This window comes from Prosopis cineraria, unplaced genomic scaffold, assembly GCF_029017545.1.
Source record: "Prosopis cineraria cultivar Desert tree isolate PC_DT_omini unplaced genomic scaffold, ASM2901754v1 PC4, whole genome shotgun sequence".
Taxonomy (NCBI): domain Eukaryota; kingdom Viridiplantae; phylum Streptophyta; class Magnoliopsida; order Fabales; family Fabaceae; genus Prosopis; species Prosopis cineraria.
Genome location: NW_026555335.1, coordinates 11,945,115 through 11,962,741, shown reverse-complemented (window position 1 = coordinate 11,962,741; position 17,627 = coordinate 11,945,115). Strand labels below are relative to the sequence as shown.

Genomic DNA, 17,627 nt, shown 5'->3' with positions numbered 1-17,627 from the left:
CTAAAATTGTGTATGCCTTTACATGGGATAAAAGAATTGATCTTGATTTGCTAAGCCAACAAAATCAAACGACTTTAAGCATTGTGGACTTATGGCTTGACTAAAATCCATCTGTTGCACATTCAGGCATTAATGCAAAATTTGATAGTTGAATGAAGATTCAACGAAGTTTTATTTACAACAAAATCCAAATGTATATTTCAAGTGACTTACATGGATTGCGTTGCAATCTATTGGTATGCCTCAAAACTTGATAATGATGAGATTCACTCTCAATAGCACACAAACTGAAGTAAAGAAAAAGGAATCCACAATCAAATAATGTAAATACAATTTGACGCTTTGATAGTAGTTTCAACTCTTAGAATAACAACCTTGTTTATTGGTGGATTAACCATGCCTACTTTGTATTACTATAGTTGACTATCTTAGTCACTAAGTAATTGTACTCATCCTTTTATTTAATTTTTTATAGGCACTGGCTCTGAGTAAAACAAAGGAAAAGTACCAAAAGCTTAGGAATCTTGTCTCCTACTATAGACCTCTTGCATTAAAGTTTAAATACGTGTTTTGTAATTGAAATTGCCACCTAGGTCCATATTTTGATTTGTACTTCCACCATTTGCATGTTTAGTTAGGAAGATTGTATTTTAAGTCTAGGGCATGGGTTATGCAATTTTAGTTATCTAATTAGAGCCAAAATATTAGTGCAAATAGGATTATAGTTATATGGACGCTTGTGAATAATTTCATTGATATTTAATGTTGGAAACCTTTACCTGTTGCTTTGAAAATTAAGGGGTTGAGGTTGGTATTGAGATTTATGTGGTTTTGGATTGTAATGGTGTGTTGCATATTTTATTTTAAGTCCTTTGAATGTGATTTAGGTGCTGAGGTGAGTTTTGGCACTTTGATTTGATTTAGAACATCCTAATTGTGAAAAAGTGTGAAAATGTGATTAGTTTGGATTTGGGTACTCAACTCTTCAATATAAAATAATTTGAAAATGAAACTAGTGCCATTAGCTAGTTCATTTAATAAGATTTTTGTAGACACCTATGTCACTTTAATTGAATGTTAGATGGAGATTTAGGCATACTAGAAGTTTGGCCTTCAATTTAGAGATTTGATAGCAAGTCGTTGTCATCAATTCTATGTAATGCGCCACAACATATAGCATAATATTAGTTAGCCGTAATCTGTTGTTCCTTAGCCTCGGTGGATTGCTCATTTTGTTGGAAAATGATATTTTTGACTCTATTTTCAGATGTTTTCAAGTCTTGTTGGCATCCTATGGTTCTATATAGTTTATAACTTCGATATAAGTTCTTCCCCTTAAGGTATTTAAATTATCAAACTTGGGATCCCATATTTACTATTATGTTAAGTTGGGTTTGATTATTTGGGTTTTCATTAAGTATGATTTACTTGGTTTTAAATTATTCTATTATGGTAGAATTTATCCTATCACTATAATTAATCCTTTTATAACTACAGTTTAACATTTTAATCATTATGTGGTAATTAGCTAGCATGAGTTTTGTATCACCATGATGGCTTTGGTTAAATGTTGAGGTAACAAGGGTGGTGTATTCATACTTTAATTTTTTGCTCTCTAGACTGCTCATAGATAGGCATTTTATGAGTCTCAATTGTTTGAATTCGACCATTGGAATTAGATTCCATTGCAGTGGCCATTCTTACCTAGATCATAATTGCCTCAAACAAATGATTTAGCAATGGGTAGAGCAGCGAAACTCCTCCACCTTGACCACCTAGCTCTTCATCATTAATAACAAACCTATTTGTAAGCAATGGTTGATCGATGATTAAAGGCTCATCTAAGCTTTTATAATCCATTAAGGCTATGAAAAAGCAAATCGATTGTAATGACTTAAGAATTTTAGAATAATTAAAAAAAAAAAAAAAACACAGAGAGTTCATTAATCAATAGTAATATATATATATATATATATATATATATAAGAATATGAGATTTAAAAGAAAAATAATACTATGTATAGTGGAAAAACATATAATTAAATTTTTATATTTCATATCTATATTTAAAATTTTAAATTGGCAACAAGAAAATGATGGGTTATGACAACTTAAGTATTATAGTAAAATAAAATTTGATTTTAGTAAATGTAAAGAGAAGTAGATTCAAATTGCGGAAATGTGAAAAGTTAAAAAAAATCATATGACATCTTTTATGAATTTAGGTTTAAAATTTAGCTTTGACATTTAGATATACTCTCTCTATTTAAAAACTAAAGTATTTTTAAAGAGTTGATTGTTCAAAAATATAAGACATTTTTAATATTTTGAGGTATAATCATTATCTTTTTTTTTAAAGTACCCGTAGTGATAATGACTTTATATTTATCATAGAGTATTTAATAAGGATAAATATAAAAAAATAAAATTAGTTTGAAAATAGGTAATTACTTTATTGAAGAATAAAATTTAATTAAAAATATTTTATATTTTTAAATTTAAAGAGTATATTTTTATTATTCCTAGCATTTATGAATTCACCGACACATATTTTTTGTTTTTTTTTTCAAATTTGGGTCTTATTTGTAATTTTGGCAAAGAAATAAAATATACTCTCTTTGTCGCCTTACTTGTCGATAAAAGATCAGAATATGGGAAGAAGATACCGACAGCCGTCTTTCTCTTTGGATCTAGAAATTTCTCCTCCCTCTTTCCTCAATTCACGTTCATCTTCTCTCATTCAATGTGCTGGACTCCACCTTTTTTCTTCCTTCTTTGTCGTTTGATGTCGTATGTGGTGAGTACTGAGTAGGATCATCTTCGTCTCTTCCTTCACTTCTCTGCTGTTGGAGCATTCAAGAACAGGGGAGGAGTTGGGTATTGGTCAGATGAATCGATAGAGGGAAAAGAGTTTTTCTTTGTTCAGAGAGCATTGAAACCTTAACCTCTGAACTTCTCTTCTCCTTCTCGCTGCCGTCATTATCGACTGTGGTGTCAGAATCCTTTCCTCCGTCATTCTTCTTCCCCTGTTTCTCCCATATGGCGCGCTGCTGTGTGGGTTGCTGCCATAGTCTCCTCCCTTTACCTCTGTTTCGCACATCGCTGGTCTGTGTTCACCTTTTCTTCCTTGTTTAAGTAGCAGCATCTCCTCTTAGCTTTCACCATTGTTGATTAGAGGTAACGATCTTGAAATCTCTTCCTCCCTCCTCGGTTCTGTGCGCGTGTATGGATTGAAGAAATTGTTGCTGTGGTTGTGAGTGGTTGTGAACCTTCCTTCTTGATGTTCTCGTGTGTGTATGTGAGTTAATAATTGAAGTTGGAAAATTTTTCTCTCCTCTGTTACTGCTGTTCGTGGCTGTGTGTGTATATGAAAGGGAATCTTAGCTTGAATTAATTAAGCTGAAACTTACAGTAATAGAAAGAAGATGATGGTGGTGGTGTGGGTTGAGTTTTAATTAAATTTGACGTGGTTATTGATTACAATATTGATACTATGAAATTTTTAAAAGTGAAATTAAAGAGGGGGGTTGGCAATTGTTTAAGAATTGATGTTTTAAAGTGTTTGATAAAATGTTTATTTAGAGAGTTTTGTTTAATTATGATATATTTTTTTAAAATTTTATTAATTGTTGTGAGAAGTGTGTTTAGTATGGTTGTTATTATTGATTTATGAATATAATTTGAAATTAACAAAAAAAATTTGATTGTGAATTTAATAAGATGTGGTTATTTAAATTATTGAAAAATAAATGACTGTGAATGAATTATGTGATAAAAGATTTGAATGCTTAAAACTTTTATGAATGGAATTGAAATGAGGTATAGTTGGTATTTTGATAAGAAGATTAATAAAAGATGGTATTTAAATGGAGAAATCAACAATGACTAGTGAGGGACTTTTATGTAAAAAGTCCTAGCTCTAAAAGTTTCAAACCTTTATGTTAATGCATGCCGGAAGGCAACTATTCAACTGATTAAAAATTTATTAAAATCTTATTATATTTTATAGGGTATTTAAAAGAGGAGAAGTTGGAGTAAAGTGGTAATAAGTGAACTATGAATTAAGAAAAAAAAAACATTTCAAGTGAGTGAATAGTGTCCTATATAATTTGTTAATAAATTTATTCTCTTCACAATAATATTTAAATGTATTCATGACTGTTTATATTGTTATATTTTAAATTTTATTATCAACTATCATAAATAAAAACGTTTTTACTATACAAAGGTTTATAAAAAGAGTCAGAATTATTTTATGATTGAGTGTCTTCTATTATTTAATATATTGAGAATGTTTGATTTTACGGTTTAGGAAATCATTTATTATTATGACTCATGTATGCTTGATTTAAAGTGTGAGATCGAATTAGAACGCTAGTTGCTAAAGATAGTTCCGTTAACCTTTAATATGTCATGGTACACCTTACTAGTAGAGTATTTTATAGGAGGTGCTAGCCCCATGCACAGGCTAACACACGTGAAACGAAGAGATTGATATTCATGAGCATTGTACTCACGCTGGTTTTGTGGCTCCTGCCATGCTTATTTCATGCTTTTAGCCACACTTGATTGGTTATGTATTCTCGTAGATTATGTATTCACGCTTGTTGTTATTTACTCTCATAGATTATGTGTCTACACTTGTTATCTGTTCTGATAAAAAATTTTGCTCAAGGATATTTTGAACTTAATTTTTTTAAATGAATTTTACTAAACAAGTTGACTTTTGTGAATGGATTTCATTATAACGAGAAAGTTACATTTCTTCATTGTTTAATACAAGTATGATAGTTAAAAAAAATACTTAGTTTGAGTTATACACCATTGCTTTTTTTAATTGATTATTTTAGTTAAATTCATGCTTATTCTATTTATATTACTTTCTTTTATTACTTTGAATTTTATTTTGAGATGCTATTCACTGAAAAATATTTTTACCTTAGATAATAGTTGAACTTGTATCTCGAGGTATCCATCGAGGAGTTGTATTACTGAACTGAAAAGGAAGAATTATTTTAGATAAATTTTAATTTGGTAAAGATTTGAACGTTGTATTCATATTAGAGCCTGGCCTCATGTTCTCCATGTAAATTATAAGTAGGAGCTTCATATTTCTTTGAGATTAAACATCAAATTTAATATTGTAAAAGAAATTTCTAATCATCCTATTAATGTATTCAAAGTGTTAACTTATGAGTTTATCTGATCGAGATTTAAAGGATGTGAGTTTTGTGCTCACATTTCGTGCCGATCACATTTAATTTTTGAGGTATGACATCAATGATTAATGATATCCACATATTGGGAAAAAAAACATTCTCTCTCTCTCTATATATATATATATATTTATATTGTAGAACTTGAGAACATGGAGAAATGCTAAAATGGTGGATATAATACTCTCATGATAAATGACTGTAGAAATTCAAAATGAAATTTAATGCTCCTATAAAAATAAATTAAAAATAAATGAAAAACGAGAAAATAATTTCAATCCATTAACCAATGAAGAGAAATGTTCAATAAAATTATCCGATAAAAGAATGATATCAACATTGACCTTAAGTCCATCAACCAATGAAAATCAATCTTTTTCTTGTCAATCAGGTTGAATCTACAAGCTTCGTATATATAAGTTGATGATTGATTGATTTGAGCTGAGGAAGCTTTGTATTCTTAAGACCACAATCATGTCATTTCAAGCTCTATGTATCAATGATGATAGATATAAGATAAATAATAATTCTAGATTATAATAAAAAAATTTTAAAATTTTTTAGGATTAGATGTTAGGTAGTTAGAGCTAAATCAAAATAAATAATCCTGAACAATTTCTTTCTCCCTTACTTATTTTAATATATTTTTAAGCATATTAATTCATACTCTGCTTTGTGTAAAACTCTTATTTGAAGACCTTTACATTTGCCATGAAAAAGTTGTTTAAAAATATAATGTATACTTTTCATTAAGGTTATAAGAGAATTTTGGAAGTAATTCATCAGGTTTTGGCCTTGCTTTCACTCACACATACGCACTGTTTTTTAAAAAAAATTCTTAAGTGCTCATTTTCTCACGGAATTTAAAATAAAAAAGATAAAGGAAAAAAGGCGAAACAAACTACGCCTCACTGAAAATGTGTCTAGGAAAAATTTATGTTTTAGCTCTAGATTAAAAATGTATTAATATAAAAATATATTAAAACAATATTAATTCAATAATAACTAGTTCAACTACAAGTCATTCGAGGAAGTCTTCAATTGGCATTGGCTGGGTCACCAAAATCCAGGAGATTCTCATGGCTTGAGTTGTAGGGAGGATATTAATTTAGAAAAATTGCATATAAAGCCCTCGTTGGAGAAAAAACGCACTTAGGACCTCATGCATTTTGAAATTATTCTGTTTATCTGAGGATTCTTTTCATAAATATATTTTAGAAAGAAAAGACACAATTGCCCTTAGTAGGAAAGAAAAATTTTAGGTTCATTATTAGTGAATAATTATTTACTAATATGTGAACATAAAATTATGAATTTGTAAACATTTAATTGTAAAGATCTAAACTTGCTAACACGATGAAGCTTAGCTCTGAATATATGAAATCATTAATTACAGATTTTAATTTATTAATAGATGAATATGTATCTATAAATATTCAAACTTTAATTAGTTGTAAATTTTTGAAGTTGGTAAAAATGAATTTGTCAACTTTGAACAGGAATTTAACTATCAAAGGACAATTATTTATTAATTTGTGAACATAAAGTTATGAATTTATAAATATATAATTACAAAAATTTGAACTTGCAGTCAGAATAAATTTTAGGTCTGAATATTTAAAGTCATAAATTATGGGCCGTGCCTTGTCAATAATGAACCTGTATTTGTGAATATTCAAACTTTAAATTATAAATGTGTAAACTTGACTAACACAAACTTGTCAACTTTAAATAAAAATTTTACTATCAATAAATAATTATTTGTTAATTTCTAATCATAAAATTGTGAATATGTGAACATCTTGCTATAAAAATATGAATTTTCATTTGCTATCTTTTTTCACTTAGGACAATTATGTCTTTTTTCCCTAAAATATATTTATAAAAAAAGCCTTTAAACCTGCAAAATAATTTCAAAATGCACTGGGTCTCCTCTAAAGCCCTGGGTGTGATCTTCCCTATTATTCTATTAATTTTGTTTGAAGGAGAACAATATTATTAATATAGAAATAAAATAGCATATATGATTAACGAAAATAGTTAAAAAAGAAACAAAAAAAGTTAAATGGACACAACAATCCCCGGTGAAAAAGAAAAGTTAAAGAAAAAATTAGCATCACATGCAAAGAAGAGACATTTAGAAAAATGACAATGCAAATGAGTTATGTCCAGAAGCAAGATGCCCTCAGAACTATTTTTAAGAGAGAATCACATTCAACCTCCTCTCAAAAAAATTTATCACAAATAAGATCCAACAATAATTTTATTTGAGAAAAAAATAAGTCACGCTTTTATTTTAACAACGATCCACATTTCGCATGTAATTAATTTTCTTGAGAGAGGGTCGGTTGTGATTTTTCCTACTCTCAAACACCCTGAGATAACAGCTTTGGAGATAGCCAACAAAGGAAATTGGCAACTACCTGAGTTTCCAGTTTGCAAAGTTTTGAATGGTAAGAGATCTTCCCCGAACAGTTTTATAAGAAGAATCCAATGCTTTTTGAACCATACAGACCAATGACCATCCTAGCTAGCTCCACCGCGAGGTCTCTTGATTCCATTTCCATTGAGATGAAGGTGGGACTTTTCACAAGGTCTTGGTTTTCTTTTCCAGATCTGATGGTATTTTGCAAGAAGACCATACCCAGCATGGTATATAATATTATTCCATTAACTTGGAGAGTGACATGCACAAAACAATTTTATGATATAGGTATAAGTGTGTGTGTGTGTATAATTAATAAAAGCTGTACACTTTCTACGCATTAATTAAATATATACTTTTTAAATGATTGGGTTTGTTTTAGCCTTTGTCATGATAGGGCTCACTTTTATCCGGACATTGCAATCGGGGTGTCCATTCCTGACTGGTTCCTCTGGGTTGTTAGGAAAATATATGAATATTATAGTTTGTAATGGTAAATATAAAATAAAATAATTAAAAAGAAAGGAAGTTGAGTGCCCTCCATTTGAGAGAGAAAAATAATTGGAATAATTAAAGAGAACTGAATAATTGAAGCTGATGGGCGATGGGTGGTTCCTGGTTCCTATAATAAAGGAGCCTCGTGAAGGTCTTTCAGTCTCACACTGGAAACGCAGACGCAGAGGTACGTTGAAGGTTCATCGCTCATTCCGCAAATGGAATCGCAGTGGTCACACGCCGGTGAGTGCCGCATCTATACTTAGCTTCTTCAAGGTTTATATATTAATCACATCCTAAAAAAATTTATTGTTCTTTTTATAAATCAATTTGTATAAAAAAATAATTTTTTTGAATTTTACATTTTCATAATTTCCAATGAGCAAAAAACAAAGAGTTACAAGAAAAAGAAAATGGTTTTAAGAATAATACATTTAATAGGGAGAAGCTTCCCTCTTCTTACTATTGGTCAAACAAAGGAAGAAGAAGCTTCTTCCCTAATCCCTTTATCCTTCTTCTATTTTCTCGGATAAAAATTTCCAACTGGGATTATAATAAATTAAGGTTTGTAAATTGAGGTTAAAATAAAAATTTATGAATATTTATATTTAAATATTTTCCATACTGTGATATTTGTCAATGTTTGCTTTCACAGCACTCATTCCCTTGCTCCCCTCTCTCTCTCTCTCACCCCCACATGATGATTGAGTCATTGACAGACTAGGTTTGGGCCTTTGGCTTTTCAAATATGTTACGTTTTCGTTTGGGTTTCATTTCCATCACGTCCTTCATTTTGTTTCTTCTTTCGTCGTCTTCACTCCTGAATCCACCGGAACCGGATAAATACTTTTGGTTTCCAAGGTCGTAGCAGGTTCTCCAGTTTTCATTTCGATCATCTTTTTCAGTTTCGTCTCCAAGCTTTTCAATCGACAAGGTAGGTTCTGGGATTTTTGCTGATGCTTCTTCCCCTTTTTTTCTCTTTAGTTCAATCAAAACCCCATCTATCCAACCCTGCTTGGTCTCCAATTCAAAACGGCTCAATCCGTTCATAGAACAGTTAATAGTAACTTTAAATGGCCAAAACAAGCCGCTTGTTTGTCTGGTTTGGGTTCCTATCACTGCTGGAGGAGTGCTCTGCTTCTTTTAGTCAACTAATTAAATGTTTTTAATATATGTACATAGCTTTATTTTAAATTAAAATACATTTAATATTGATATCAATGTTTCGTAATTATTTTTATCATGATAAAATAATATAATGCTTTATAACTAAAGTATCTTTTGACGATGTGATATGATTTCAGAATTGGCATTTGTAAGAAAGGAACAAAGAGCCCACAAAGTGAAAGGGTCATCACCGATTCCGCAGATGGAATTACAAAGGCCAGACAGCAGTAAGTGCTTCCAACTCTTGGCCATTTTCTTCCATGTCTGTTTCTGTTGTATTCTTCTTTTAATTTATATCAACTCATTGGATATTCTTAACTTAAATGTTTTTTTTTTTAGGATATTGATTTTCTTCCTGTCAATAGAGCAATTGGACAAGGGTTTGTTTATACTTTATAGTTTAATGGACAGGGAGAAGAGGGATTTTACTGATCTCTTGTTTAATTTAGAGAAGAGAATAGAGATATATTTTAGTTTTGTTACGATTAAAATGCAAATTTCGAATTTCAAAAGCCCCAAACAACTAGATTTTTATGAAAAACTTAATTATAGTTGGAAGAATAATAATTAAATCCCAAAACATTAAATTGAGTTAAAAATATCAATCAAAATAATTAAAAATCTAAAAATTTTTAATTATAAATAAATGTTTAAATATCAAATGTAACTATTTAAATTGATATTTATAATTTATTTTTGAAAAAATTTAAGCAGGACCTAACACTCATTGTCTCATTATATTTTATGTCTAGTATGCTTTTTATATTTTCCACTAATAGATTAAGATATGTGCAACTTTATTTCATATATATTTATTCTTATGATTTTTTAATATTGCTTAAAATGACTTTAGGTAGCATTTGGATAAATGAATTTAAATTTGATTTTTAAATTTAAAATCTCATATTTTAAATTTTATATTTAAAATTTATGTATTTAAAATTCTTTATTGGGATAGTTCAAAAAAGTTTTAATAAAGAAAAGAAATGAGTTAAAATTTGAAACAAAAATAGAAAATTAGGAGTGATGAATTTACTTTTAATTTTCAATTAACGAGAGGCGATAGTGAAAGACAAAAAAAAAACACAAGAATGATAGAGGCATCTATAGTGAAAATATAAATATAACAAAAAATTTAAAATGACTAAAGTGTAGAATAAATTTAAAATTACAAAAATATATAATAAAAAATAAATTTAGATTTAGATTTTCAAATTCATAAATTTTGTCATATCCAAATTAAGGATTTGGTTCAAATCTAAATTTTTATTAATCCAAACCAAACACACATTAGAGAAAATTAATTATATTGTTTTCCAGTATGACAAATAAGATTGAAATGAAGTATTTGTAAATTATGATACATAATATTTAACATGAAAATTCTACGAAGTATATAACATATAATTAATTTATTTGCTTTTTTGATTGAGGAGAAGATGGAATAACTTGGCTTGTACCTGAGATGAAAGAGGATCGAACAGAACACGAACTGGAGATAAGATATTCTAGAACCATTACTGAAAATGAAAATCAAAAGGGTATGCCATTCTCATTCCTTTGCTTTACTATCACTCGAAATGAATTAATTAAAATTCTTGCTTTCTACACGTAACTTGCTTCACATAAAATCTAATTTCAAGCAAACCTATCAGGTTTCGTTCGAGGGTATGTTTTCTTCTCATGGCCCAGTGAATCTAATACTGAAATATATTGTGGTATGTGAATTTTCATCACTATGCTTTGCCATTATAGAATGAACTATTAACATATCATAATGTTTTCTAGATTCCAACTGGAAATATGTCTTCTCATCATCAAGTGAACCATCTGGAGTAACAATTGTGTTCGAGCAAAGCCATGGAGTCTAAGGAAGAGGGAGAGCATTCAAGTTAAAGTCAAACAATAATAGAGAAAGTGAATATATTGATGAGGAAGATATGCCTCTAGCTCCAAGAGAAGTAACAGGGGACATTCAAATGCGAGTGGTGAGATTCTCAAGAGGGATGGAAATTTCATCATCAGGTTTGAAGCACAAGTTAACAGAGTATGAACATAGACCCAACAAAGACTTGAACATGATTACAGCAGCATATGTTTCCATGGATTCCAATGTTGCCACTTCAAACAAAGATTTCATTGTAACTGATAATGCAATTTATAAGCAACATACTCCTTTAGGGAATACAGTCCTACATTTAGCAGCTGCTTATGGAAATAACGCAATGGTAGAGAAGGTAGCTCAACAAGCTCCCTATCTTTTCACAGTCACCAACAACAACTATAATACTGCATTACATGTTGCTGCAAGAGCAGGCCATGGCTCTACCATTCAATTCCTCTTGAATTCTTGGTTGCCTTTTGTGAGACGTGAAACAGATGGTCATCAGCAAGATCAATCTACTTTGCAAATGATGCTCTTAATGTCTCTCACTTTTACGAAATAAACAAGGAAACACATTTGTTCATGAGGCATTTATGGTCAATGCCCATAATGGGGCTAATATTTTCCACGCCTTTGAAGCCCCTTTCATTAAGGATGGTTCAGAGCTTGAGGCTGATTTCAAGGGAATTGTTAATCAACTAGCAGCATTTATAGTCAACAACGAAGGGAAATCATTATTGTACGTGGCCATTGAGGTTGGTTGTAAGGAAGTTGTTGATCAACTATTGGATCTCTGCATCCAATATGACTTAAAGCCTTAAGGAAAATCTCCCTTTGTTCCAGCACTCATCAAGAGAAATATGGGTAGTTGTCACTAACTCAAGGATTTGTTTCTTTACTATATTACTGAAATATTATTCATTTGTTAAATCTTAATTATTATTTTTTGTCTATCACAGATATGTTGCATGCCATTTTGAGTAAGAAACCAAATTGGATACACTTGAGAAATGAAGAAGGGAAGCTTCCTCTTCATCAGGCAGCCTTTATGGGGTACTATAAAGGTGTTTCCTACTTGGTAAAGAAATGTTCTTCATGCATCATGGAAAGGGACAATAATGGCTTCTTTCCTATTCATTTGGCATGTAGTAAAGGTCACTTAAAAGTAGTTAAAGAGCTACTAAAATACTACCCAGATCCCACAGAGATGCTAGACAAAAATGGCCAAAATTTGCTCCATATTACTGCTAAAAGTGGAAATATGAGGTAGTTAGGTACATCCTCCAACATCCTAAGCTTGAGGTTATGATAAACCAGAAGGATAATAATGGGAATACTCCTTTACATTTGGCCACCCTTCACTGGCACCCTAAAATTGTGCATTGGTTGACTTGGGACAATAGAGTCAATCTTGCTATACTTAACCAAGAAAACCAAACAGCTCAAGATATTGCTGACTTAAGGCATGACAAAAATCCATCCCTTACACAGGTAAGTTATTGTTCATAATTTAACAAGTTCAATTTTTTAAGTCAAAATCATGATTCTTCTTTAAAGATTTAATAAAAATCTTTTGTTATAACAAAAATAAATGTGTTTAATTATTTGTAGCGACTTACATGGAGTGCGTTGCAATCTACTAGTACACCTCGAAGTTCTTCTAGGTTGCTTTCAAATGACGCAAAAGCTAGTGAAGAAAAAGAATCTCCTAGCACCGAACAATATAAAGACAGAATTGACACTTTGATATTGGTTTCAACCCTTATAATAACAGCATCCTTTGCTACTGGGTTTGCTATGCCGGGTGACGTGGATCAAGGAACAGCTGTTATGCTGAATCATGTCATGTTCCATTTGTTCATTCTCTCCCTCACCATCTCTGTATTTGGGGCTATTATTACAACTATAATTCTCATGTGAGCTCGTTTAGATGATCTCCATTTGATGCTTTTTGCTCTGAACTGTGCAATGCCAGTCCTAGGTATTTCTTTGACAACACTATCTTTGGCATTTTTGGCAGGTGTATACCTTATAGTGAGCAAACTTAGCTGGTTGGCTACTACCTTCTTGGTGTTGAGTGTGGTTTTGATCCTCATAGTTGTGTTCTTGTACACCCTCTTTTGGCTGCCGTCCTCTTCAACTATACCATTCATTAGATATATTTCCTATTATCCTTTTCTTCTCCTTGCAAAGATAGCTGAAGCAAAAAGTGATGCCAACCCCAAAGGTTCTAGTGCTTAACTTCTAACACCCTTTGATCTAGTTGAAGGATGTGTGATTATCTATAGGAAATGAAGAATCACACGTGTTAAGGATCAAATATATTTACTTGTCTATTGTCCTTTATATATTATGTTATACTTATTCATCTGTACTATTGTGTCATAATAGGACTTGTTGTACATGATAGTTGGTAATGTATATATGGTTTGTAATTAATAATTAATCTTGTGTGTGTCTTATGTATAAGGATTAGTTAGTAGGAAGGCTTTGATCATTGTGTGCTGTGCAAGGGTTGTGTATTTTGACAACTGTGAGCAATTTCTAGAGTAAGTGTGGAACTCTACATAGGATGGTTTGTCATAAATAACCCACATATCAAGATGTGATCAATTAAAAGCTAGATACAGCTATCATGCTAAACTGATTTATGAGAACACACACCATGTGTCAAAGTCTACAAATGGTATTTGCTAGATCGGTGGCCACTAAAAACAAATACAAAATGGATTAAATGAACAAAACCCTATATAAAGTAAAGAATTGATCGCTCTAAAATTGTTACATTCAGTAGCACTAATATTTCATAAGGTTTAAACCAGTATGGCATCAGACTTGGTAACTAATAAGCGTTTTTCTCTTTAAAATAAAGAATAGGTTATAATACCCTTATTTCCTTCTATTAACTTCATATCCTGGATCTTCAATCTCAAATTAGCTCACATTAATAGCCTTTTTGGATATTCATGGTCCTGGCTTGTCACATTTGACCATGGTAGCTATTAAATAGTATTCTCTCATTTATAATTAGGAAAAACAAAAATCATAATATGATCAAAGAATAAAGAAACACACTGAGAGGACTAGAATAAAAGCAAACTTCAAAGAAGAATGAAAGTGACATATAAGCTAATAAAATAAGATTGAAGCATGCAAAAGACGATAAGTCCTTAAAATTGTGCATGCCTTTACACAAGATAAAAGAATTGATCTTGCTTTGCTAAGCCAACAAAACCAAACAACTTTAAACACTGCGGACCTATGGCTTGACTAAAATCCATCTTTAGCACAAATAAGTTTGAATGCAAAATCCATCTTTGGCACAAATATGTTTGAATGCAACAAAATCCAAACGTATATTTCCAGTGACTTACATGATTGTGTTGCAATGAACTAGTATGCCTCAAAACATCATGATGATGAGATTCACTTTCAAAAACACACAAACTAAAGTGAAGAAAAAGGAATCCATAACCAAACAGTACAAATATAGAATTGACACTTTAATAATAGTTTCAACTCTTAGAATAACAACCTTGTTTGCTGCTAGATTAACCATGCCAAGTGATTTGGATTATTGGACAAGCATCAATCTTAATCGTTGTGGGTTCCATTAGGACATTTTATGTCTCACAATCTCCATATATGGTGCCACCAATATGAAATTATTTTCATGTTAGCTCAATTAGGAGATCTATGTCTAATACTCAATGCTCTTAGTTATTACATAAGACCACTTCGATTCCTCTTTCTTATAACACTTTCATTGGCATTCTTCACATATGTGTACCTAGTAGTGAGCAAACTACTTGGTTGACCATTACCTTTGTGACAATGTCTAATTCTCCCTCTATTTTTTTCTCTCTTATTACTATGATATTTCAAGTCTTTGACCTAAACTAATTCAGTTAGTAAATTATAGGCATCTTTTCGAAGAACATACTGGCCACTGAGAATTTAATCATTGTTGCCTCCTTAGGGCTTGAACTCGAGACTTCTAATTAAGCTGGATCAAGTATAATTTTGTAATTCTAATGTCATTCATTTATGCTCTCCTTTGGTTACCCTTTTGAACCTTGCCATTCACGAGAGACATCTCTTGCTATCCTTTCCTCGTGCTTGCAAAGCTCCCCTTATCCTTAAATAGATGATGATGCCAATGACAAAACTTCTTCCCAATCTGTTAAGCTTCTTCTTTCTCAGCAAAATTTTATTATTGACATTCAACACATTCTTCGATAATCAAATGTTTAGTACAATTATTTTGCTCCAAAAATAATGTTTGTACAATAATATTAATTTATTCAAGTTTGACATTAAATAGTAGAGTCCTCTCAATTAGAATTTTTTTTTCCATGTACAAAGAACATCTAACTATTTGCTCGAAGAACTAAATCCCTACCGCTCACACCCTTATTAAGCTTGGTTATATAAATTGCCACTTAGCAATAATCCTAGATTTTACAGCCATGCGATGTGCATAATAATAAAAATTATTAGAAGTTAAACATTAAATAAGCATTGATTTAATAATTTTTATAAAAAAAAGTAATAGCGTTTAGAAGGTGTAAGATTATTGAAAAAATATAGAAGATAATTGAAGCTACTTGTAAACCATTTCCTGAATACATTAAAGACTTTTGAATATCAATGAAGGCTCTGAAAAAAATTAAAAACTTTTAAAGATTTATGAGAACTTTTGAATTTTAAATAAAGGTGGAAGATAATTGAAGCTTTTGCAGAAATTTTTATTAAAGATATGTTGAAGACATTTAAAGATTAATGAAAACTCTTAAAGAAAATTTAAAACTCTTACCCTTCATTTGAATGAGAAGAAAATAGGGATAAGAGTAAAATATTGGAGAAAAGTAGAAGAAAAAAATGTTTCCCTTCCCTAACATAAAGCTTTTCCTTTAGGTTTTCTTCCATCATGGTGAAAATTAGGAGAAAACAGAATGAATAATGTCTTTTTTAATATATTTTTTCTCCATTTTCTCTCCTTTATATTTTCTTTCCATTCCAAAAAAAAAATGTTATTGAAGACTTTTGCAAAATGTAGAAGTTAATTGTTCAAAATTTTCTTCATGAAGACTTTTCAAAATTCAAAGATGTTGAGGTCTTGAAGAAACAAGAAGACAATTGAAGATATATTACAGCAAATAGTTGAATAAAAAATGAAAGTAATGTGTGAAAATATGATGAATTTTTTTTTTTTGCTAGAAAAATATGATTGAGTTTTCGGCCAAAAGGAAATAACGATTGATTGACATGGCTTTCTCTCACTATATGTAGTAAAAAGCAAATAGGACAGAGCATGTCACAATATACTTAGTTCATTAGTGTGGGGAATTGCTAAAGGGAGGAAGATGACTCAGGTTATATGAGTTGACTCAAATAATTGATCATAAAGGTCGGTTGAGTTAAAAAAAAATTGATCTAAATAAAAATGAGTTTTTTTTTTTTTACTTGAATCATATAACCCTGTGAATTATATGGGTTAACCTAATGGGTTAGTTGGCCGGTTAACCCTATTATTTTAAAAAATTAAAAAAGAAGAAAATTTTGTGGATATAAACCATAATAAGCATAGTTTTATTTAGCTATATTAATTTATATATTTTTGTACAATATTATAAATTAAATTTTTGTATATGTAAAATGAATCATGAAAAAGGATTAAATTAAAACTTATTATTTAGGTGTATTTTAAAAAAAAAAACTCATAAAAAATAAATTAAAAAATGGGTTGGAGGGTTGGCTCATTTAGCCAGCCAATTTTTAAGAGATGAGTTAAGTTGAGATTTTTTCAACCCATAGAAAAATGAATTGAACCTAATACAACTTATATTTCTTTTAATTTATATAAATTAATTCATATGAGTCAGGTTGGCCCGTAGTCCCACATTTAGGAACCATTGTATTTTTTTATATTTAATGAGAAGGACATTTTAATAATTTCTCATCCAAACGTCCTTCTTTCTTTCCTTTTTCCTTGAAACGCCCTCATGTTTATTCAAGTACCGTGGCCACCTTTTTTTTTTTTTTTTTCTTAAATTACACGCTGGCTGTTGTGCACCCTCTGATTTCTCCACCAAATAAACCCTAACAAAGCTCCCAAACCAAAACCCTCATCAAGTCCATCAAGCGTTGCCGCATCGCCCTCCTCTCTAATGGCTGTGAGTATTTCCTTACTTTCTGTATTTTCCTAAGTAGCAATCGTTGTTTTGATGCACCCTTTCCAGCAATGTCTTCTGGTCAAGACCTCCGTGGAAATTTATCATTTCCGTTGTCTGTTGCGATCCCGTTTGGCTGCGTCTTTGGTTATATGGAGTCTTTGATGTTGGCCTTTGCATGTCCCGTTGGTCGGGCTCGTGATGTTTTGTGAAAAATTGCTCCACATAGTATTTATTTGGAGACTTTCTTCAACTATCCCTAAATA

The 17,627-nt window shown here is 30.7% G+C and overlaps 2 protein-coding genes across 9 annotated transcripts in view; both read left to right on the top strand.

Moving 5' to 3' along the window:
• Positions 1 to 8,269: 8,269 nt before the first annotated feature.
• On the top strand, positions 8,270 to 13,250 carry LOC129308126 (uncharacterized). Of its 8 annotated transcripts, XR_008592546.1 has the most exons (8): positions 8,270 to 8,379; positions 9,441 to 9,530; positions 10,740 to 10,844; positions 10,959 to 11,021; positions 11,092 to 12,052; positions 12,148 to 12,679; positions 12,800 to 13,104; positions 13,209 to 13,250. XR_008592546.1 is itself a non-coding variant. In XM_054949153.1 (7 exons), exons 1-5 carry the CDS (start codon positions 8,355 to 8,357, stop codon positions 11,172 to 11,174), a joined length of 363 nt encoding a protein of 120 aa, XP_054805128.1. In that variant the 5' UTR covers positions 8,270 to 8,354; the 3' UTR covers positions 11,175 to 12,052; positions 12,148 to 12,679; positions 12,800 to 13,250. The 8 variants fall into 8 exon arrangements, 3 of the variants coding, with proteins under 3 accessions (XP_054805128.1, XP_054805127.1, XP_054805126.1); XR_008592550.1 differs by lacking the exon at positions 12,800 to 13,104; XM_054949153.1 differs by having other exon boundaries at positions 10,743 to 10,844; positions 12,800 to 13,250.
• Positions 13,251 to 17,271: 4,021 nt separating this feature from the next.
• The window catches only part of LOC129308127 (probable small nuclear ribonucleoprotein F), a 21,338-nt gene continuing 20,982 nt past the window's right edge, over positions 17,272 to 17,627 (top strand). Inside the window, exon 1 of the mRNA XM_054949155.1 lies at positions 17,272 to 17,364. Within this exon, the coding sequence (XP_054805130.1) occupies positions 17,359 to 17,364 (6 nt within the window). The 5' untranslated portion in view covers positions 17,272 to 17,358. The remainder of the gene's footprint in view (positions 17,365 to 17,627) is intronic.